The sequence below is a fragment of the Stegodyphus dumicola genome, chromosome 8 (assembly GCF_044657685.1).
Source record: "Stegodyphus dumicola isolate Sdum_Otavi_A_Nest chromosome 8, ASM4465768v1".
Classification (NCBI taxonomy): Eukaryota; Metazoa; Arthropoda; class Arachnida; order Araneae; family Eresidae; genus Stegodyphus; species Stegodyphus dumicola.
Window position 1 is genome coordinate 131,735,936 of NC_140775.1, and position 25,976 is coordinate 131,761,911.

General features: G+C 30.8%; 1 protein-coding gene across 2 annotated transcripts in view; it reads left to right on the forward strand.

Annotated features, from left to right (window-relative positions):
* The window catches only part of LOC118199939 (protein arginine N-methyltransferase 1-like), an 87,771-nt gene that overhangs the window by 24,669 nt on the left and 37,126 nt on the right, over positions 1–25,976 (forward strand). For both annotated transcript variants that reach the window (XM_085822444.1, XM_085822445.1), the window contains exons 3-5: positions 5,054–5,209; positions 11,365–11,428; positions 17,737–17,882. In XM_085822444.1, coding sequence (XP_085678570.1) covers positions 5,054–5,209; positions 11,365–11,428; positions 17,737–17,882 — 366 coding nt within the window. The remainder of the gene's footprint in view (positions 1–5,053; positions 5,210–11,364; positions 11,429–17,736; positions 17,883–25,976) is intronic.

Genomic DNA, 25,976 nt, shown 5'->3' on the forward strand with positions numbered 1-25,976 from the left:
AGTGTATTTCAAAAGTGTATTAGTATTTCCATATGAAGCTCCATTGTACTGCCAAATTTCCATGTCATATTCCTGTAGTCATTGTATCTATCCATCTAGCCATTTAAGTGGAATTTTGAGATTAATCACTCATCTTAATGAGGTAATGTGAATTTCCATCCACAGAGACAGTAGTAGATCAGCAGTAATAACAAAGCAGTGGAAGATCAGCAGTAATAATAAAGACAAGCAGTTTTTTCTCGTGAGAAAGTAGTTTACCTCTGCCTTTATTGAGGCTTTTACTAAAAAAAGGCAATAATATGCCCCTGTCATCAGTTTCTCTGTGAAAGAATAACTCCATCCCATTTATTGCTGCTGTTTGTGTTGAGAATAAAGTTGTACTGAGGTTGTAGATAAGCTAAAATATTTTCTTAATAGAAGTAAAAGATATTGCATTTTATAATTAAAATGGAGATGTCAAAAATTAAATGATGAAATAGCCTCTGGTTTCAACTCTCTAACCAATGAAAAATTAATATCATTGGATTTAAATATTTTATAAAAGAACTTAGTTCCTAAATATCCAAATGATATAAATGCTACAGATATTCTCCATAAGAAATATCTGTTTTTATAAATCAACGATATTCCAGTAATTCTGATGCCTAAAGCAAAATCGGACCTTTCAAAAATAATTTAGGAATAGTGTTATTCAGTCATTTTTTACATCGGAAGTTAATCAGAAGTTACATATTCTTTAGGTTACCAGTTACTGAGATATATGAAAAAAAGTTAAAAAAAAAAAAAAAAAAAAAAAAAAAAAAAAAAACTAAAATAAGAAATGTATGCAAAATCTTACCTTGTCCCTCCAAAAAACTTTCAAACATCACTATTTTCTGTGTACAATATTGTTTAAATATTAAGTGAATTTTGAAAAAAAATTTTTGTTGATTTTATTTGTTAAAAATAAAAGAAACTAAATAAAAAAAAAGCTTTGATATTAATGTAATACTTTTATATTAATTGTAGTACTATTCATTTTATTTCACTGTTATTTGTTAGTGAATTTTGAAAAAAATATTGATTTTATTCGTTAAAAATAAGAGAAACTAAATTAAAAAAAGCTTGGATATTAATGTAATACTTTTATATTAATTGTAGTACTATTCATTTTATTTCACTTTTATTTGCTGTTTATCAAAAAGGTACTTTTAGCATTTTCATTTAAAAATTATAATTTTTTTTTTTTTTTTTTTTACATTAGGTTATGGCATGATTTAATATACATTATAAAGTCCAAAATTCGGACTCGCCGGGACTTCGGCGATTCCGGATTTCGGATTTTTCCGGATATTAGATCATCACTTTAAATGTAATAAGATAGAATGCAGAAATTATAAAATTAAAAATATGAAACTGCTATTTGCAAAATAATGAAGTATTTATGGTCTAAATGGTATCAAAATTTACAAAAAAAAAAAAAAAAAAAAAAAAAAAAAAGCTTAATATTTATTTGTTTCCCTTATTAAACATTTCTTTCAATGTAAGTTGATTAAGTTGCTTCATTTTTTGTGCTAATACTTTTTCTTTAATTCTGTAGACAGACATAATCTCTTGTTTAGTTAGTTACATTGTGGAAGTCCTGTAACTGCTGTGTCGAGAATTCCCACTAACTTGTCAATCGAAATTTTTTCGGTTTCAGTATCTTCTCTGTCATTTTCTTCATTATTGGTAGCGGTATTTTCTGGATGTAGAACCATACTACAGATTTCACTATTCATAATTGGATTGATATTGAGAAGCATTGTCATCACAATGAAAGACTTCTTTTATATCATCTTCATTTATTATTGCTTCTGCACATTTCTGTATAAAAATCCATTAATTGGAAAATTTCACTTTTGTTGTGCGATATCCGAAAATTTTTTTAATTTGTCATAAAATTTAACTATTTTTCACTATGCATATTTGGCTATTCATCATCGAGTCTTGGTGTCTAACGACAAGTTGTTCCATTAAATTTTATCTTTCTTCAAACGCGCACTGAAGCAAGTAAGCTTGAATTGTATTAGTTTAGTTATTTATTATACTTATGTCTATTTCTTGCACATGCTTAAGGCTTATCAGAGTTCTGAATAAATAAATTCCCACATATACTTAAGCCTTATTGAGGGCCGGTACTAGATATCTTACTTCCTGATGCAGTCTCTGTAGGTCCTAAATTCTGCGACCCGGTGCTGCCTTACGAGCCCTGGTGCTGGTTCTGGGTTTATGTGAATAACAAATCAGTTATTCGTAATTCAAGTAGCCTTAAATGTAATCTTTGAGTCTATGAGTATTATTAACAAAATATATTTTAAGCAGAGGGAAAATTTTTGTTAAATTTTTCCTCCTCAACATATTTTAGCGCATTTAGCTTAAATCTGTAATCATCGTCAATCATTATGTCAACATAAAAGGTCACCATACTCCTTTGGTATTCAATTACCTTTGGTATCAATTACAATTTAGGCTTCGCTACATGAGACATTACTCAAGTTGTCATATGTTTAAGCGTGCGGTGATAAAGGAAAAGTTATAATAAATAATAATTCGTCAGGTTGGTGTCAGATCAACGATGTATCTATGTGGAATGTTTTGGTTTGAGATGTGTGCTGAGCAGATACGCAGCAACGGAGCAAAATTACTGATTGTTTTATGCTAAAATGATTGTTCTTTCAATAACAAGGTATTTTATGTAGTGTCAAAGTTAAGAATCGGGACTCTCCAGATGTTTTATTATGCAAGTAGGGGGGCATGAAATGCGTATGCATATAGCCTACGAGAAAAACTTTGTTGGTGCTTTTGAGGTCCGGATTTAAATCATTTTGGATAAAGGACATCCGGATTTTGGACTTTGTACTGTAGTTATCTTTATACTAAAAGTATACAGACACAGATAGAGGTGCACATTTACATCTTTGCCTAAGGTGAAAAAATACCTAGGCACGGCTCTGTGAATACTTGAAAAAATTGTTTAGAACATTGGGCTGTGAAAAAAGATTTAAGAAATGTGAGATATGTTGTTTCTTTCTTATGTGCAATAAAAAGTATAATCATTTTATTTATTTTCATGATATTTTCAATGTATTTAGGTATAAAATCTTTCATAAAGGCATCCTTTCCTTTATACAGATAGCCATCTTGTCTTATGTCATATCCAAATAGTCTAATTTACATATTTAGATGTACTGTGTTTAAATCAATACATGCTGCATATATAAAGTTGTAATTTTCAGATTTTTTTTTTTGGTAGGTAAATGCATTGGACCACTGTGTATAATAGTTTGAAATTGTATATTACCTCGTTAGAAATATATTAATTAAGTTGTTCTAGTGCTTATACATTTTAAACTTTTTAATGCATATATTAAAATAGTTACCATTACTTGTTGATTAGCAAAGTCATTTAATTATCAGCCATGTTGAAAATCTTCAACATGGCTGCCAATTAAAACTCCAACATGCTCCAACTGCACTGCCAATTAAAAACATGCACTACACCAACCAACGAGCAATTAAACCACTCCAGCAAAAGAGTTTTCAACGTCAAAAGGGTTGCCTTATAACACACAATCGTTCTAAAAACCAGCGCAGAACACGTATCACCACATTTGGTGATCTTAGGGCGCGTATAAGAGCCTTAATTTTTTTATATTGAACTGCTGATTACATTTCTCAGAAGTATATTAATACAATCAAAAGTCGTTAATTCAGACACCCATAATCCGGACCTCAAAGCTACAAACTTTCTGCGCATGCGTCGCGTTTACGCATGCGCGTAAGACCTTTACGGCTGCGAATATGTGTGTATGCATGCTCAAAATACGTTTATGCATGCACGTTTAATGTATAACGGGCGGTATAAGCTAAGCTAAAATTATATAATTCAGTTAATGCTGCAGATTGCGTTGTTCCTTAATTTTCAAATTAATTTAATTTATAAATATAATTTATAAAAGTAAGCTTGAACTTTCGATTATGTCAAATAGAATTTCCGATAAATATTTACTAATATGTAAAGGATCTGCAAAGCGAAAGTATGTTTGGAAGTCCATTAAACAAAAAGTGGAATTGCTGCAAAAAATGGATAAAAGCATATCATTTGTTTATCTAACCATTCCGAAATCTGTTTATCAATTTCACACTGCTTAACGGCGGGGGGGGGGACGCCGCGGCACGCAATGAATTGAAAGTTGATCTGTCAGCACTATCCTTATCTTCAGGGCAGATGTTTTTATTTTATTTGGCTTATAATTCCTTACTAAATGTAGTATTTCATCTCGATGTACTCCGTCTTTGATATGATTTAAATCAAATTCCTCATCATTATAATTCGCTTCCGATAGCGAAGAAAGTAAAGTAAACAAATAAATATTAAGCTTTTTTATGTAAATTTTGATACCCTTTAGATCATAATTGTTCTTTATTTCATAAATTATGGTTTCATATTTTTAATGTTATAATTTCTGCATGCCATCTTGCCAGATTTAAACTGATGATCTATAATCCGGAATCACCGAAGTCCCGACGAGTCCGGATTAACGACTTTTGACTGTATTAACAACCTCTGTTAATTAAATTGTTGAACCTCTGTTGTATTTAGTTCAATTTTATTTTTTATTTATTTTTAATTCTTTTGAAAGATCTCTTCAAAACTTACCGATTTTGATTACCTTGGCAGATAACATAATTTTTCTTTTTATACAGATTTAACGTTTAAATGATTGTATTAAACACAAAATGCTTCGATTATAATTGGATATTAAATGTGAATATGTAGTTCTAGAAAGTTTGAATAACATTTATTATACATATTGCTGAATAGAAAATAAAACTTTCATAATTTTATGTATGTACCGAGTAACTGTTTTACCATAATTGATGGTAAATATTTTTATGTTAATGTAACGTATGATGACTATACATTATGGCTAAGTAAAAGTGACTAAAAAGTATTATCATTTTAAATATCTATACATATTTTAAGAAGTTTATGCAGATTTGCTATAAATTATGCATTTAATTTTGGCAGGAAATGTTAAAAGATGAAGTTCGAACTATGACTTACAGAAATGCCATGTACCACAACAAACATTTGTTTCGTGGAAAAACTGTGTTGGATATTGGCTGTGGAACTGGAATTTTATGCATGTTTGCTGCAAAAGCTGGTGCTGCTAAAGTTTATGGAGTATGTAATAATTATTTAAGAAAAATTTTCTTGCAAATAATATTTTCTAATAATTTTACTTTTAAATAAGTAAAAATATTGTCTGAGTAAAATATTATCAGAGGCCTTATAATAAGTCCTTAGCTTCATAAATATATAAGTAACATATAAGTAACTGTAATTCATTTAATTTGACTGTGTTTGAAGAGTTTGATAATATATTTGAGTTTTTAATAAGAAAAGATTATAAAATAATTATATGTAATGATTTTAATATGTGAAAAAGACAAGAAGCTAGGTTCGTATGGTCCTTAAGAATCCTTAAAAGTCCTGTTTTTTGGAATCGATTTTTGGTCTGTAAAAGTCCTTATTATCATCCAAAATTGGCAAAAGGTCCTTGATTTTAATATTCTGAAATTTCTGTTTGTTTTTAGAAATACCATTTTAAGTGTGAATCAGCATTTTGGAGGAATATTTTTGATGATTCACTGACATGTATGCTTATCTTTCTATCATATCTTATCATGGGTTATAATTTGTTCCTATTTTTAATATAAACGATGGAATACTCGAGTTTCTGGGCAAGAAGTGAAAAATAAGCATTTTGAAATTTTGGGAATGTGAATTCTTTTATTAAACAATTTTAAATTTGATGACTTATCAATATTTTGGTGATTTTAAGATCAGTTTCTATGGAAAATTTTCAATTCGGAGATATGGCAATATTTTGACGATTTTTGCCAGATTTTTTTTAAAACATTATAACATGGATAAATTTAATTAAAATAATGGTGATCTATTGAAATTATATTTAAGAAATGACATTAAAGTAGAATATTTTTATTTTTCACTGTCTATTATATTATACAGTATTTTGAATCTGAAAAATAAATAAGGTAATAAATGTTATAAAGCACAGTTTATGAAACAGTTCTTGCAAAAGCAAAATAGCTATAAATTTAATTAAAAATGTTTTCTTTTAAAATTTTTCATGGTAAGAGTTTTTCCCCATGTGATTGTCTCAGAATATACATCAGGTTTTCTCTGTAAAGTGAATTTTACTTTGTTTTACTATGACTTTAAAAAAAATTTTTTTTTTTAAAAAATATTTTTGGCTTTTTTGCTGCTGCAGAATCGGTAGGAGTAATTTTTCTTTAAGGATTTTAGACCTTGCAACTTGGAAAGTTTATAAGGATTTGAAGGCAAGATTTATAGAAACACGATTCTAGAAGATCTAGAAAATGTTACAAAATGAAAAAGGTTTTCATGGTATTAACACATAATGGTACTTTTTACTAGACACAAACATGGAAAATATCAAAAATGTTTTTAATCTAATCGCATAGACAGGCATTTACAGAAAGGGATTTTTCTATTAATAAAGAAAATTAACAATGTTAGAAGAATCATTTTGTATGTCTCAATGCATCATACACAGGGCTGATGCTAGGCATTTTCCCAGCTGATGCAATCTCTGCAGATCCTAAATTCTGCTGCCTAGTGCCTGTCCTAAATTCTAAAAGTTTTACCATTTCTAGATTTTGTTGCTTGATGTGTCACTAAATTCTAAAAATTCTGTCTCACTGGCTCTGTTAGTGGCCATTACCATATATCAGTTTGAATTTATTCTTAATATTCATATTATTAAAAAAATAAAATTAGCATCTTTTTCTGTACATTCGAAATGCATTTAGTTTTTTAGAATAGCGGAAATCATTAATTAAACCCCAAAATTCTAAAATGAAGAGAAAACATATTGAAGAATTTTCCATTCCGCACCAGAATGCGAATCAATTTATTAGATTTGAAACTGAGGTATTTGGATTGCTAGATAGAGTGTGTTTCTGGGCTCTGCTTCCACATTGCATTAGTTCCTGCTGGCTCCGATAATTTTTTATTATTCGTCTTTGCATTGCTGCCGATATTTGAATTTGTTACAGCAATGAGAGTTACTGAGCAAGCTTATGTTAAAAGTAAATTGTGTAGTCTTTGACTATTAATCCATATTTTTTAGTTTGAATTTGACTGTTCCTGTTTAATTAACATAACAACAAGTTGTAGTCAGGTTTATTAGCATAAATACCTTTATGTTTTATGTTTTAAATTATTTTTTAATTAGAGGTTTATTTAAACTTTTATGATTTAGTAGTTACTTTCAGGCATAGTGATAATTTGTTTCATGTCTATCAGGGGTTTTGAACTATTTGCCAGATTAAGTAAAACCTCATAGGTACACTATTGAGAGATTGACAAGTTGGGAGATAAAACATACAGAAACTAATGGAACATTGGTTTGCAAATTGAAACAAATTTCTGATTGTTAGAAAAGATGCTTAAAGAGAAGGAAATTGATACAACTTGGTCAAAATATCTGGGAAGGCTTCAAATTAAAAACACACATTGTGTAATTATCCTAATATCTTTTAAGAATCAATGTCATAAATTACTCGCATTTTTAACTGAAAAGTTATCACTTTGTGATTTTAATAGTGCTTTTTTAAAAAATAAATAAAATTAAATAATGGCCATTTAAACCTATAAGGACTAAGAATATCTAACTGCCTAATTTAATTATTTCTAACTAACTGCTCACCCTTAAAAGTTATCTCTGCATATTAAAGCGAGTTATTGCCTTAATTCTTACCATGTCACAAGCTATAGCACAAAAATGTAAAACTTACTCCAGGAACTGTATGTGAAGCTACAACACTAACTGCGTCTTGACAACTATGTCTACATCATGCTGTCAGATTTGTTCTGATCAGTAAGGCTGTCTCTAGGCAAGCAGCAGCGGTGACAAAAGCCAGTCTTCTGTTAGAAATTATGCTGATTATAATTTTACTTCTCATTTTAATATATGCTGTTTGACATAAAATCTACCTATTTACTAAACCTTTAGATTCAGTAAGTTTGTGACAAAGGGAGACATAAAAGAAAAAATCACCATAAGGTTAACTCTTAATAAAATGTAAATAAAGTGTCACTAATCTTCTTAAAAATATTTCCATATATTATGAGTGTAAAGTATTTAATGCTACGATAAATTTCATAAATTTGATTTTATTCTCAAATTTGTTTTATTATTATGTTTATTAAAGTATGTTTAATAGGGATGCATCCTCTTTACGGATCTATTTTATTCTTAGACTGGTATTATAAAGTGAAGTTCATGCATAGATAATATTTTAATTGAATTTATCAAGTTTTCATTTGCTGATAGGTCCTTCCTTAAGAGTACTTAATTTCCATGTGCAGAAATATGTGTATGAGCCCTGAAGAAGCCAAATGAATTTCACTGTCAGTTACCATAGAGAGGGAGTCATTCTTGCAACTATACAGATTACGAATTGGTGGTAACAGTTGCAAAATTAAAAATGCTGCATGTCATATTCTAAAATATAACTAGTGTTGTGTTCACATATTTTACTAGTTGCTCGCAGGCCCAGGCTTGAGTCTAGAATGCACAGTTATATTAAAGATAATTAGTAATAGATATTGCTGCTATCAGAATAAAAATTTAATGAATATCTTCATGGAAGGTTAAAAAAAAACCAAGTTGAAAATGAAACACCTAGCTTTAAAAATTTTCTTTTGGATTATTTTTAAATAGATATCTTTTGGCTGAAAAATAAGGAAAAAATTAAAGTTCTTGCTGAAAAATATAGTAGTAGGTAATAGTTAAGTGTATTCAGAAAAATCTGTAAATACAGAATACTGGAGAACGAGCATGCAAATTCATATGTAAACCAGCAGTAAATTTTTTTATCTTTCTTTTCACATTTTGAAATATTACACCAAATTCTGACAAGCAGTTTTGGCAAGCTTCAGATGTATTATGGGTATTTCAGTTCAAGGAAATGTTTTACCATATAAAACGTGCTGTTCCAATGAGTCTTCACATCTAAGATGACTTTTAAGTCTTTTCTCTCCTCACTAGAGCACAGATATTTTCGCAGATTTTTTGCAGCGATATTACTTCTCCTGTAAACTATCACAATGTCCCTAATTTTCGTTAGAAGGTCGTTAACCTCGTTTAGAGAATTTGTGACAGCCAAATTGAGAGAGTGTGCAATGCATCCTAAACGTTTTAACTTTAGTTCGCTGTCGACAATGTTAATCATATTTTTGGCATTGTCAGTCACTATTAAAGACACTTTTTCCATCTGAAAATATGGTTGGCAAATGTGTATGATAGTTTCTGCAATATTTTTGGCTGAATGACGTTCATCAAAAATTGAGCAGTCAATCAGTACCGTTTTCCTTTGCATGTGTTCGTCAATAAAATGGCCTATCACGGCCATGTAACTTTCAGCTGTTTGGTTGCTCCAACAGTCTACAGTCAAACAGATATTTTGTACAGCACTAAGAACGTTTTTTAAACTATTCTTTTTTTCTTCATAAGCAGCAGGAAGCAAGGATTTAGAAATCGTTTTCCGTGAAGGTAAGGAATAGGTTGGATTCAAAGCCTTTGAGTATTCTCGGAATTCCTCATTTTCTACAATACTTATTGGTTGTAAATCCTTATATACCATTTTGATCAGTGCGGGATCGATTATTTTTTTTATGTACATCCATCGTATTTCTCTGGACAAACTGAATTATGCTGGACTGGGATTTTTGTGAAAATACACCAACAATATCACAAGCACTGTTGTCTACCATAAGTTGTGTAGTCTGCTGGGATGTTTATGGTTGCCCACCATCTGCAGGGCTAGTGACGACAGAACGGGCTGGAGCGGCATCAATATATCATCAATATCTTGATTCGGCAAAGTGCGTTTTTCGTGCAGATTTACACAAGGATGCTTCCTTTGTAAATGTTTTTTTAAATTTCCTGTTGAACTACCTTTGATGGATAAAAGGTCTTTACAAATGTCACACATAACTTTTTCGTTTTCATTAGTATTGGAAAAGTGCTGCCAAACCAAGCTGAATTTCCTTTTCTCACTAGACAATTTGTAATTCGCTTTTTTTTTTTTTTCCCTGAGGCGTAAGAAACTGATAGAGACTAAGCAATTCTATAATGTACCGATACTCACCAGTACGAGACAAGAATGAATCTTGTGGGAAAGTGACGAAGTTGGGAGATGGTCATCAGCATCGTCAGATAAGCATAAAAAAATTCTATTAACGACTTCCGCTGTTCACTCCAGCTGCAAATTCTAAAATCAGCACTACGCTGTGAAAAGGGTAAGTGCAATATTGCCTAATAATTCTATTAATCAGGCATGAAAGAGCAAAAAATGCAAAGAAAAAAAGGGAGGGACATGTATGTTTACATAAACATGTCCGGATAATTTCCGGTGTTCTATTCGATAGTCCCCCCCCTCAGATAAGCTCCAGAGGATCCCCCCCACACAACGAATGGCCTTTCGAAAAACTTCCACTATTTCACACTCGTCCTCCCGTGCACACAAAGGCAATTAATTATACTACCTCAAACTCTAGTCTCCGTGACGAACGGAAGTTCCCCCCTTTCACGTTTGCCATTCCATGCCCTATTTCAAGGTCATTCATGGACACAAGGAGCGCATATCATCGTTTCGCAAATACAACCAGATACTACTACCAAAACCGACGTGAGCTGAACCCTCATCGATCCTCCAGTAATGAATACCGAAATACCGAGAAGAGACGCATATTTTCGTTACAAAGTAGCGAATACCGAAAAGCACCTGTTTCGGTACAGAAGTAACGAATACCGAAAAGTGCCCGTTTTGGTACAGAAGTAACGAATACCGAAAAGTACCTGTTTCGGTACAGAAGTAACAAATACCGAAAAGTACCGATTTCGGTATTGAAGTAACGGGTACTTGGATGTACTGATTTTCAGTACCCGTTACAACTAAGTACTCGTTACAAAATACCCAGTTCAGTAGTACCGACTCATCACTACCGAGGAAATGCAATTTTTTTTTTTTTTTTTTATATGCTTAACTATCTGGAATTTTCACATATTCAGCTTTCAGCACATCCCAAGATTTCCAGATAGTTGAACTTTTACTGTACTTGTGTCTTTTTCTTAATTTAAGTCTTTCAAATAGCCGAGTTTCATTAGTTACCTGCTATTTATTTAACATGCATATATATGTGCAGTTGTATGCAGAAAAGTCAGTTTATGGGGTTTTGCTGAAAGTATAACCTGATATTTAACCATGATTTTATTTTACTTTTAGATTGAATGCTCAAGTATTGTAGAACATGCTGAACAGATTGTCAAAGACAACCACCTGGATGATAGTAAATATAAAACTTTATTTGAATAAAGATTTAGTACTGGTATTTAGTAAATTTAAATTCTGAATGTCTTGTTAAAGCACAACTGCTTCATATTAAATGTTAATGCCAGCTAATTAAATGTTTGTGTAGTAATGCTTCTTTAACTGCATAACAGGTTTTTAAAGCATATTGTTTTGATATCATTTAATTAACAGTAATATCTTTTAACCGCTTCCCTTACAAATTTTTTTGAAAAAAATTGCAAAAAATCATCACATTTTTTTATTTTATTATTAAATACAACAAAATGAAACAAATCAAAGTATGTAGGTTTTAAGTTGAATTTTTAATTTTTTGAAGGCGTAAAAGCATTTATTTTTAATATTAGTTTACTATCCCGAGTTATATCGAGCAAACGAAAATAGTTAAATATTAATCTTTGTATGATTGTTTTTGAAACAAGGGACAACACAGAGTGATACCTGACATTCTACACTGGTATCTGGTCTCTTTTCTTACTGGCTTACCGCTGGAATCTCTTTCACGGGAGCACAGAGTACACTATCTCGTTGGATTTGATTCCCCCCCCCCACCTCTTTATAATCACTATCTGAAAAGTCATCGCTTTCGCTGTCTTCCATCATCGCCATTATTTTATTTTTTTCCAACGCATGCATCTTTCTTTATACATTACTAATCCACAAGCCAACGTATACTAAACAATAGGGAAATACGCAACCAGTCCCTCCAAAAGAACCACGCAACCAACAAAATTTGGCAAACTGCCAATCAAAGCTAAATATTTCCTTTCATTTCCTCCAGACCGAGTAAAATCGTGATAAAAGAAATCATACTAACAAATTCTGCTTCGCCCGAGTTTTCTCGGGATAATAATTAACTGCAATATGTACGAACCCGAGATAACTCGGGATAATCAGGCAAGCGGTTAAGTAACATTAATCTCAGAATTTTTAAAAAAGGTAATTTGTATATGAAACAGTATCCCTTAGTCTCAAAGTAATGTTTTAAATTTTTTAAAAAAAAAATTTCTTGTTTTTTTTGCATGTTATTATCAAATGTAAACAAAGGCAGTCTAAAGCGGGGAGGAACTCTGCTGTAAATGATTTTAAATAAAATTCATATGTTCAGATTCTTCCCTTTCTTTTTCATGTTAGATATATCCTCTGAAATATGTATCAAAATATTCGAAATTTTAGACCAAAAGGAATTAGAATGGGATATTAGTTACGGCATTTTGCACAGAATCACTGTAAAGGATGTACCACTTTTCACATTTTTGCCACCAAATATTTTTTGCCTGTATTATATTAAAAGAAATTAAATGTAGCATGTTTCTTGCTGTGTGAAAAAACAACAGTACTTAGAGCCGTGAGATTTTTAATAGTATAGTCCTCCACCCGAACTTTGGCATCTGTAAGCACAAATTTGGAATTTGTTTTATTATCTGTTTCATATTTTGTAAAACTTCAACACATTTTTGATTAACAAACTCGGTGATTTCAAAGCAAGCAGTGACAACAGTGTATTGGGGGGATTATCTATAGTGCATAAGACTGCCCATCAGAAATCCTAAAGATATGTTTTTAAATATTTTGTGATTTTGCTGTTGAATTGAATTTTGTGTGGCATAAGTGCCAAGAACGTGATATTTAATAATAAAGTAAACAAACAAAATGTTATTAATAAAATGACAAAAAAAGTTTTGTAAAGCCAGTAAGAAAACTGAACATTTATGATGAACTGAAAGAAGACTTGGGGGGGGGGGTGAAACATTTGCCCAACACAATGTAATTTCTACACAAATTTTTGTAATTTTGTTGTTGAAATGTATATTGCGTTAGTGCAAAGAATGTGATCTTAAAAATAAAGCTTAAAAGGGAAAAAGATGGTTAGTAAGAGTGAATGTAATAGCAGACTGGTAGATTGCAAGCTCAGCAAGAATGTAAAAAACCTTAACAAACAAACCCTTTTGGACAACTGTTAAAATCTGAAACCGTTCACATTCGTATTATTCTTTTTTTTTATTTATTCAGAAGTCATCTGATTTTTATTGTAACTTTTTTTGAAGCATTAATACTTTTTGTTGTTTTAACTGAAAATTGATTTTTGGTTAGATCAGCACATATATGTCTGAAATGGATATCAGATGGTATAAAAGAGACAGACTGTCACTGACAGTACTGTAGATTTCAAAATATAAGACAATGCAAATGAAAAAGTGGGTGTGGTTATCAAAATAATCAACCAATAAACTAAAATAATCAACTAACCATGGATGTCATCAGTCTGTTATATTTTAGCATATTGACATTTATTTTGTGTTTGTATTTCTTTGTTTCTTGAATTTGCAATAGTGATTAGATGGAATAATTTGCTTCAGGAAACCTTGTTATTTTTTCTGAAGAATTGTTAACTGCTATTAAAACATGTTCTGAAGGGTACAATTAGGAGTACCTTTGAATTGTGTAGTTTTGTTTATATGAGATTTTGGAGTAAATACACTGAACTTTTTTTTGAGCTTTAGAGCAATTTAAAAGATCTAATATACAAATTACAGTAATTTACAAATATAAATAACTCTTGAATTCATAAAATATATACATCTTCTAAGGTATTTCATTATTTGTTACTATAAAATGTATACACATCTGTTATAAAAAGTTTAAACTCAACAATCAAAAATCCATTAATTGGAAAATTTCTCCTTTGTTTTGCGATATCCGAAAACATTTAAAATTAGCAGCTGTCATGACCAAATTTAGCTATCCTTCACTATACGTATTTGGCTATGCATCATGAGCTTGGCGACTAACGACAAAGAGTTCCTTTAAATTTTATCTTGCTTCTATTGTGCACGGAGACAATTAAGCCTGATTTGTAATTGTTAGCATGCAAGATATGCAAAGCAGTGGCAGTGATTGAAATGTAAACAAGTATAAAGATAAACCCAAAAAATGTGCATTGAAATAATTATGCACTCATCTCCTGTGCTAATATTGAGATGAGCTGTAGTAGTTTGAGTATCAGTGTTAAATGCATGATGTCTTTTGTCGGCTGAAGGCATCATAGATGAAAATGTCACAGAAAAAACAATGCAAGGTGTAAATGTCGTTGTACAAACATCGTAGAGAAGGTTGAAACATTTCTCAGTTTAAAAACATTGCATTAAAAATATCATAGTAAAAAATAAGCACAAATCATAGCGTGCTGATAGCAATACAGACATGTGTTTTTTTTCACCTTTAAAAGCTGTAACTGCATATTCACATAATGATTTGCAAGGGCAAGAAGGAATGAGGAATATTTGTAAATTTGAGTCTTCCCAATATGATGTAAAAGCAGTTAGTTTCCTTTAATCTTTTAAACACCATACTATGATGCGAAGGTAATATACATTTTGTAATGAAAAATCAATTTAAAACTCAAATATAAGAATTATGGGGGAAAAAATTTAAATAAAAAATAAAGATTTATAACATGTTCCAGAGATGGAACACTGGCGGGAAACAGCTTTTTTTACATAATAAACAACATTTAAATTAAAAACGATATTTTTGTCCGCAATTTTTTGCTATTAGTAACTGAATTTTTAAACGTTATTTGGAAATAACATTGATTAAGCAGAAAAATAGGCAGGCTACAACCTACCTTAGAATAACAAAGCAACTTCACCAAAGTTTCTTAGGAGAAGAGATAAAGCTTCCACAGGAAAAAAGCTTTCTCAGTAAATTAAAACAAAGTTACATAGTTGATAAGAAGGAATTTATAAAATAATTGTACAATAATAAATAGCAATTTATGTTAACATTTTAGCCGATTACCTGGCCGTAAAAGGGGTCTATTGATTCATCTATACTCAGTTTATAATGAAAGATGCCGAACTGCTGAAAATATTTTCGAGTTCTCTATGAAAAGAACCTTTTCCCACTTTATCTCCTAATGCTAACGTGGTTATCTATAATGTGAATATTAAAACATAAATACTATCAATCATAAAATTCACCTTGGAAATAGACTATATAAACATATGGTATGGATGAATATAGCACAGTAGTATAGATTTATTTTCTCTTATGGTTCTCAAAATATATTTTTTACAAGCTTGTTTTACTGTAAGAATGCATGTGATTGTCTGTAATTGTGTATCATCTGTCATTTGTGTTATATAGTACAAAGTCCGAAATCCAGACTCATCGGGACTTGGGCGAATCCGGATTTGGGATTTTTCCGGATATTAGATCATCATTTTAAATCTAGTAAGATGGCATGTAGAAATTATGAAATTAAAAATACGAAATCATGATTTATGAACTAATGAAGTATTTATGATCTAAAGGGTATCAAAATTGACAAAAAAAAAAAAAAAAGCCTAATATTTATTTGTTTACCTTATTAAACATTTCTTTCAATGCAAGTTGTTTGAGTTGGTTTGTTTTTTGTGCTAATACTTTCTCTTTAATTCTGTAGACAGACCAAATCTCTTGTTTAGTTACATTGTTGAAGTCCTGTAACTGTGGTTTCGATAATTCCGGCTAATTTGGGAATTGAAATTTTCTCATTTTCAGTAACTTCTCTATCACTTTCTCAACTATCGGTAGCGGTATTTTCTGGATCTAGAACCATAATACAAATTTCGCCATTCATTAATTGATTGATGATTGAGAAGCATTGTCATTACAATGAAAAACTTTTATATCATCTTCATTTATTACAGCTTCTCCACATTTCTTTAATCCATTAATTGGAAAATTTCTCCTTTGTTTTGCGATATCCGAAAACGTTTAAAATTAGCAGCTGTCATGACCAAATTTAGCTACCCTTCACTATACGTATTTGGCTATGATGCATCATGAGCTTGGCCACTAATGACAAAGAGTTCCTTTAAATTTTATCTTGCTTATATTGTGCACGGAGACAATTAAGCCTGATTTGTACTAGTTTATGTATTTATTATACTTAAGCCTTATTGAGGGCTGACGCTAGATATCTTACTGCCTGATGCAGTTTCTGTGGGTCCTAAATTCTGCGACTCGGTGCGACCATACGAGCCTTAGCGTTGGTTCTGGATTTATGCGAATAACAAATTAAGTTATTCCTTATTCAAATAGTCGTAAATGTAATCTTTGGGTCTATGAGTATTATCAACAGCATTTTTGGTAAAAAAAGAATTTTTTAAAGAAAAAGAAAATGTTTGGTAAATTTTTCCTCAATCAACACTTTTTAGTGCATTTAACTTAAATCTGTAATCATTGGCAAGTGTATTGTCAACATAAAAGATTACCATACTGCTTTATTATTCAATTACTAACATAAAAAAATTATTTAGGCATCGCTACATGAGTCATTACTCAAGTTGTCATGTTTTGATAAACATGCAGTGATGAAAGAATAATAAATAATGATTCGCCAGGTTGGTGTCAGATCAACGATGTATCTGAGGGGGGGGGATTAAATGCGCATGCGCAAAGCTACCAGAAAAAATGTTGGTTGTTTTGAGGTCTGGATTTTAGATCATTCCGGATAATGGACGTCCAGATTTCGGACTTTGTACTTCTGATATTGCTTAGTGAATTAGAAACATTTACTGCTGAAATTTGCTTTTTTTGGGGGGGGGAGGAAAGCACTTCTTTTGTGGTGCATTTTTATAAAGTCTACCTGATTATATTATAACCTGTGAATTTAGACTACTTTGCAAGAAGTTTTGACTACTTGTGAGTTGTATGGTGGTGTGCTAGTTCTGAGTATGCTTAGCATGCAAACATTAAGTCTAGCACAGTCTTCCCACTTATTTAAAGCTTTAGCAAACATAAAAACTGTATATATAGTAATCTAGTGGATGTAATTGATAGTAAAGTATCAGATGTTTTCCTTGCCTCCCTTTATATTCAGTAGGCATGCATCTTTCACTAACGAATCTTTGATTGTTTAATGCATAAGCTTTACAATCACGACTTTTTTTTCTTTTCCAGTTTTGGAAACTGAAAATACGTTATCTTTCTCTTTTTTTTTTTTTCTGTTTGTGTGATTTATGGTTTTATGCTAGGATTCTTTCTTTCATTTAAGGTATGCTTGGTATGATTTGATTATTTTTTTATTTTTGGAAGATGTAGGTATTCATAAAGGCTTTTTTGATATAAATTACTGGTAACTGCTTCTTTGCTTTAATACCATTTTGGCTTATTAAAAGTTTCCCAGGAACACTTTACTTTCATTAAGTGAGAAGAAATTGGTACATATGTACACTTAAGTGTCATAATTTACATGTTTATTTCTGTTTTATATCTACATTGCTGTCTTTCTTTCTTTAGCTATTACAATCATAAAAGGAAAAGTTGAAGAAGTTGAACTTCCACATAAAGGAAAAGTAGATATTATTATTTCAGAATGGATGGGCTATTGCTTGTTTTATGAATCCATGCTTGATACAGTCCTTTATGCCAGAGATAAATGGCTGGTATGTACTTTTCTCTTACCGATTCTTTCTTTAGTTATACACTTTTGTTAAGTCCATGTTAATCAGTTGCAAATTATAATAACACCTAAAATGCAGTGGGAATTTTAGATGTTGGATTTATATTGGGAGCAAAAATATGACCATCAAAGATTAATTTATAAAATTATAAGATTTGGACAGTATCACTTTCAGAAGTGACCTTCTCTAATTTTTTGAATAATTCAATATTTTTTCATTTAAAGATGTTTAAACAAAAATATATTTCAAATATGATCATCAAAAATTAATTTATAAAATTGGGACAGTACCACTTTCAGAGTGACCTGTATTTTTTGAGTATGGTAGGTATAATGAATGCAAATTATAAAAACTGTTATATAAAATAATCCAATAATTCAATATTTTTCAATTTTAAGTTTTTTACACAAAAATATATTTCACATTTTTGTACATTTTGTTTTCATGGTTTCAGCTTACACTGTGTATAAAAATATAAATTTATATGTTTTAACCAATGTCTTATTTTTTTCAAGTAAACTTAAAAAAAGATAAAATCCTAAACAATTTTTGTTCATTATAACAACAAAAATTTGTACTTAATCAATTAAATAAGGCAAAATAAATTCACTTGTTTTTAAATTTAATAATTTAGTATGTGGATAAAATATGAAATTACAAAATTCAGATTCTTTGCATCATGGAAGAAATAATTTTGGTTTGTTTTTTCCCTCCCATCAGAACAGAAATGTGCCATTCTTATTTTGAAAATTGTAAAATGTACCCAGAAAATAAATGATATTACTCACTAGCAAAAGTGTTAGACAACAGCTCCATGCCTGGTTTTTGAAAGACAAGAAAAATCCAGTTTTAAAATTTTATTCCTGCTCTTAATTTCATATTTTATAAACACAGGATTGAAAAAAATACATAAAATTTTGTATCTTACAAACTTTAAGAGAGGTTAGATCTGTGGCACATGTGTCATACTTGCCATTTCATTAATCAGACCATAAAATATGATGACTGATACAATTTTGGACATAGCAGAAAGACTTAAACTAAAAGCAACGTAATTTTATTATTGTACTTAACTTGGTTAAAATTCATTAATAGTGTGTGTGTATGTATGTATGTATGTTAAAAATGTATAGACCAAAATTCTAACTTTGATTTGCAATACAGTAGAAGTACAGAAATCCGCAATGCTTGGGAACAGAGGTTGTGCAGATTTCAGGACAGAAAAGATGATATTCAGACTAAAAGTGCAAAATAAATACATTTAATTTACATTTAGTTAAATTATTATATACATTAATACAGTAATTAATTATATGCATTAAATTATTATTACATATATAAACTGATTATATTATATTCATTTACATTATGCTCCTCTATTTTTAAATCAGCATGAATCTTGCTTCCCCTTTTCTCTCAGGAGTAGTCCTGAAATAGGTACCCCACCACTCCACCACTGCCCGAACCACTCGTACATCGAGGTTTGCCGATTTCACGTCATGTAAAGATTTCTGGTTTCGGATTCCAGTGTTAGAATCACTGCTGCTGTATCATACACAGTCTGTGTGGCAATTCCATACGATTCTGCTATAAACTGAGCAGTAGCACCTACCTCTATCTTTAGCAGAATTTCCACTTTTTCATTACCATCGATGAAACGTGTTTAAGTTTTTCAACGTTGCAAGTAGTAAAATCACGAGGGCGTTTCTTATCTGTCATTGTATTAAAAAGTGCTGAAATTAAAAACATTCTTAATTTATTCACAAAATATCCAGTTTAAGAAAAATGACATCATTAAACAATCTCGTGAAATAATAAAGCTCAGAAAGTACAACGTGAAGTGTGAACTTGAAAGAAGAGTTGAGTTAATTGTCTGCTTTTTTGTCTCAATGCAGATTGGAGGGAAAAAACTTTTATCATGATGTCAATAATTTGGTATTTCTGTTATAATTCATTATTATTCGGTAATTATGACATCATTATCCAGTAAGTATTTATTCTTCGATATTTCGTACTCCATGTTGCAGTTTCCGGAACCTATAAACTAAATGTTTATATTTTGAGCGGCAACACGGATTTCAGGTTCGCAGATTTTCGGTATTTGACTGTAGTCCATTAACTCTCCATTTAAATTTGGGTATTTTCTTTTTCTTTTCTGAAAATAGTAACTGCTCATAATAAATTGTTTTAAAATTAATCCATGAGTATTGCATAACATTAATGATGCTTAGGGCTTCAACCAATAATAATTTTAGAAAGTTATTATTATCCAATATAGAGTAAATTTGAACTGAAACTAAAATAATCTGAACCTGAATTTGATCTTAAACATGTCAAATTTGCTCTCTTACTTCGTTGCTGCCAACCTGCTAATGTCTGCTGCTTCAAATGTATTTAAAAAATCCATATGGTACTTACCGATGTAGTTCTTCAAGAACAGGTAGTTATTGCTCCACTTTATGCATTGGCTTGAAAATGTTTATCAGCAAGAATAGATACTAAAATCATTCATTGCTGCAACTAGTTCTTTGTGCATGTTCATGTCAACAACTTCTAAATAAGTATGTATCTCTCTGTATATATAGACACGCACACACATACATATGCATACAACTGAAAGAGAAAAAAAAATATATATATATATATATATATATAGTACTATTCAGATAATCTTCATCAAACACATCATCTCTGAGTCTTCTCTGAGTCATCATCTTCTCTGAGTTTCTTTTCAATATTTAAGTTATTTAAAAATCTGTCTGAATGGAAAGTCTCTTTATTTTCAGAAATCTCAAATTAGGAAAATTGTCATAAAGCAGAGGTAGCATGCTAGTTTAACTTCAAAGTTTTGAGTAAATTTCAGTATGTGGTGTTTGAAAGAGTAATTTTCTTTCATATATTAATTCTTAATCTAGTCAAGAAAGGAAAAATACTCTTGTATTTCTGTGTCTAATTTGATTAATGTAATAAGCCATATATATAGCTGCATTTATCTGATATTAAACGTTGTGCACTTGTCCATTCCCATATAATATTGAAAATGCTGTCATATAATAGAATTACAAAATTTTAAAAATTAATAAAAATGGTTCAAGTGAACATAATATTAACAGTTTAAGAAACTGTTGATTTTGATAAACTGCTGCTTTGGAATGATTTTTGCCAGAACCAAAGATTTGATATGCAAGTATTGAAAGAAAAAGAAATGTACAGAATTTGTGAAACTGAATGGATAATGGGACTTAAAATAAAAATTATTAATTGTTAAATTTTCATGAAAAGCTGTAAAGTAGTAGAGGTGGTAAATACAAGGGCCAAGGGAAAGGCTACCAGAAAATTTTTTTCATATGGAAAGTGAAAAAAAAAATAATACATTTTTCATACCTTTAATAATATTTATTGTATGATTTTTATTGTTATAGCCTGTTACTAGTGTGATGGTAATACCATACTAGTATAATTGTAAATATCTTTTTTGAAAAACGTCTTGAAAGCTAAGAACTCAAGTAGTTCTTTTTCAATTTTGAATTTTGTTTCCTTTAAAAAATATTTGCTAAGAGAAACAAATGATAATCAAAGAGTGCTAGGTCTGGGAAGTGACAGAATTTCCCAGCCTAGCTGTGCAATTTTCAGATGAGTCAACAAAGCAGCATGTGATCTGGCATTATCATGATACAGTATGATGGGCTTCCTATTGAACATCAGTGGCCTCTTTTCTTTGATTGCTTTGTTTATGTCGTCCATTTGCTGACAGTATTCCTCTGAATTGAGCTTTTCTTTAGGTTTTAAAAGCTCATAATATATATCCTTGTATGTCCCACCATGTGCACAGAATTCTCTTATTCTGACTGAAACTCAATTTAGAGTTGAGGGGGCAGGTTGTTGTGGTTTACAGTGTGCTCTTTTTCTACTGATGTTTTTGTATGTTCTTTCTATCCTTAGTTATTATACTGCCCAAAAAGGGTTCGTTTTTGTTCCGAGAAACCAGAGATGTGCATGTAATAATAAAAGCACAGGAAAAACGGAACACTGTAGATGCGTAGTTATCCTATATTGAAGAGGAAGTAATCTGATTGCGTCGTAAGCTAATGTGTTGACTTCGTAAATAAAACTTGGCAGTAGAAGCGATTTTAATTCCATTTTTATTTGCAACTGATATTTGTGGCCACAATCACTTGGCACTCTAGTCGTGCCTTTCCACAGAAGATTTACATTTTTAATATTGTTGGGATAGAAAGCAAGCCAGCGAAATCACATCTTAGCAGAGTAGCAAGCAAAAGCTGAAGTGCGTAGTTATGAAAGATGGAAGCACGCGAAGAGAAAAGTTTTGGTTTACAAGGTCAGTTTCAGTTTTTAATTATTACGTCATCAGAGTTGCGCGGGCCGTAGAGTGATCTAGAAATGACGCAATGCAGAGAAGTTATTACGATTTTAGAATAAAGAGGAAGAATTAATGTTTTTAGTTATTCTGATTCATATAATTTTATCTTACATATTCCCCCCTTCAAAAAGAAAAAGGTGTAGCGACAGAGAAGCCTTTTGAAAGAGAAAGAGTTAAAGCACAAGCAAATTAAAAAAAATATAAATAAATAATAAAATTTTGATCCTGTAAAGTATTATTCATAAATATTTTTTTTTAATAGATTCTTAATTTTTAGAGTCCTATTGAATTTTTCAACATTTCAGTCCAAAAGTCTTTTTGTTTGAGAGTTCACATAATCATAATTCTTCAGGGAAAGTTCTTGTTATCGCAGAATATCACAAAATAAACTTTTACATAATCATTACTTATAATTAAATGTAATGCACATAAATATATATGATATTAATTTTCATATTGATAAATTATATTTTAATACCATATAATAATAGGAGTAAGCTTCAGAAATTATGGTTTCACCGTTATCATTTTTCATTTACAATTCCTGATTTTACCAAACTGGAAGCCTCGCAATGCTTCTTAACAAACATATCCATCAATAGGGCTGTCCTCTTGAGCTAACCAGTGTTTTCTCTGCACTAGTGGCCCAGGGTGCCTAGACAGTTACTTAAAAAGACCTCCGTTCCTTGCATTAAGGTAACTGGCCTTTGAGAACTGCACTAATACATTCCATAATAAAAAATATAATAATAATAATATAAAAAATTTACACACACTCATAAAATGAGAGCCTCCAACATTATCTTGCATGAAGAGGGTAAAAGGAACAACTCTACAGAGGTAATTACAGGCCTCTGTTGAAGGAACCAGTACACCCTCATCATAGTATACTTAACACACAATAACCCATAAATTTTAACACGCATTTACCATAATTTCATATTACGTATCTGTAATAATTTCACTTATTTTTTACATCCATTCAATTTTTAGAATAATTATAAAATTCGTATTCAAAATTCTCAACAAAATTTCAAAAACATAAAAACTTATCTTAATATCCTTCCCTATGAATAATTTAAATAGCTTAAAATTCGTTACTTAATTTGCTCACACATAATTATGAAAAATTAGAAAAATTAATGAACAAGAATTTCAGATTTTCTCAAAACAAATTGCAGAAATTTTACCCAATTTTGAAATGGAAACTATAGAATTCACAGCACATTAAATAATTTAGTTCCTGAGCTAGATTCACACGAATGTAATAATTTTTGAGCTGTTGCAAAAGCGGAAGTGCAAATAATTTTCTGTCGCACATACTTGCAAACACTAACTCAGATCGACCTTGAACTCGCTGTAATGCTGAATTCCTAAACGGTAATTCACTGATGATTTAAAGCACTTTTTTTCTAAATATTGTAGAGATCGGCGAAGCAAATTCAATATTCCTTTTTACTAGGCATTCGAACTTCTCAATTTATCGAGAGATTACATTCAATCTGTAAACACTACGCATGATTATTTTTTTGAAGCATTTGCAAAACACCACAGCAGAAGAATGATCTGTTATTTTTTTTAAACACTGAAAAAACAAATTTGATGATTCACTTCTTTCACATTATCTTGGATTTATCACAAAACGATGATTTGAAGAGCTGAACTAAATTTTCCATTGGGGTTTCAGGCTGCAGGAAACTATCCTACCGGCTTAATTGTAATAATAAAAGCACAGGAAAAACGGAACACTGTAGATGCGAAGTTATCCTATATTAAAGAGGAGGTAATCTGATTGCGTCATAAGCTAATGTGTTGACTTCGTAAATAAAACTTCAGTAGAAGCGATTTTAATTCCATTTTTATTTGCAACTGATATTTGTGGCCACAATCACTTGGCACTCTAGTCGTGCCTTTCCACAGAAGATTTACATTTTTAGTATTGTTGGGATAGAAAGCAAGCCAGCGAAATCACATCTTAGCAGAGTAGCAAGCAAAAGCTGAAGTGCGTAGTTATGAAAGATGGAAGCACGCGAAGAGAAAAGTTTTGGTTTACAAGGTCAGTTTCAGTTCTTAATTATTACGTCATCAGAGTTGCACGGGCCATAGAGTGATCTAGAAATGACGCAATGCAGAGAAGTTATTACGATTTTAGAATAAAGAGGAAGAATTAATGTTTTTAGTTATTCTGATTCATATAATTTTATCTTACATGCATATGTTGACTCGATCATGCAAATATTTCTTACTTGTGAGGCATTCATCTGGAATATTTATAGACCAATCCTAATTTCCTAGATGCAGTCCAAAATGGCTTGTTGAGCTAATTTAAGCTTTTCCTCAATCACTGATATTGACAAAAAAATATCTTGCTCAGCCATGGTGTTGACAATATCATCATTGACCAAAGATAACTTCAAAGTTGCCTAGAGTAGAGTTTCCTAAACTGTGGGTCGCAGGACCTACACCAGGAGGTTGCCAAAAATTTTAGCAGTTTTGATAGTTCTTTGACTTATTGTAATAGTTTTACAATTACCAAATATTTTTACACAATGCATCTAAAAATAGATAAAGATGCAACAATACAGACAAAGAAAAAACAAAAACATTTTGATGTATTCTTTTTATAATATAAACGTTCATTTTACTTGCTTTGCACGTGAAACTGTTGTTTCATCTGTTACTTGATTAAAATTTTTATATTGTTCTATGTCTTAAAATTAGAAATTAAAGTTAGGGAACTGAAACTGCAATAATATTATGGTACAAGTGAAAAAATTGACAGTTTACTTGTGTGTCAGATTTGCACAATGCTTATGGGGTCCCACAAAATCATTGTAAATATTATGGGGTCCTGGGGGTCACGAAAAAATTCTCAGTGATAAAAAGGGGTCGCGGCTGAAAAAAGTGACTGACAGAAGCCCTGGCCTAGAGTATAGCTATAGCATAACTCACCTGCTTCAAATTTTTCAAACCGTCTCCTGCATGTTCTGTCCGAAACTGCATCTCTAGCACAAACTGTCACTAAATTTCGACATTCTGTTGTAGCATTTCTTCCTTGTGGGAATGATACAAAATATAGTGTCGTAAGCGAACTTCCATCTGCAGTTGTCTGTCTGTCTGTTATAGTGTGTTTAAGAATGGAAACAAAAGTTTTTTTTTTAAATTTAAAACAACAGCAACAACAACTTAAAATATGTCATTAAAATAATGCTTAAAAAATACTAGGTGCAGAAAAGTTTAGGTAGAAAAGTTAGTTTTAATTTGTGTTTATAAACTTCTCATTTTTCTTAGAAAGTAATTTAGCTTCGTCTTCTGAAAATTGCTTTTTGTTTGAAATTAATTGTTCTTAACCACTTAGTCATCTTTTATGAGTATTTTTAGCAGAAAGTATCCTGTGATTGTTAATATAAAAAGTAATTAATTATATTAATATTATAAATGATTAGTTATGCACAGTTATCTTAAGTTATGTGTAGTAAGAGCAGGGATGGGAATTTTCTGCTGCATGCCAGAATATAGTATCAAAGTACTTATTATATGATACACATGCGATTTTGCAACATTATGATGAGCACTAAACCGGACATTTATGATGAGCAGTAAACAGGTCATTTTGGTGTTCGCGACAATTTTCAAAATCATGCCAAGACTGTACATACTTTAAGATTTTACCACAAAACCTTCTGAACATTTTT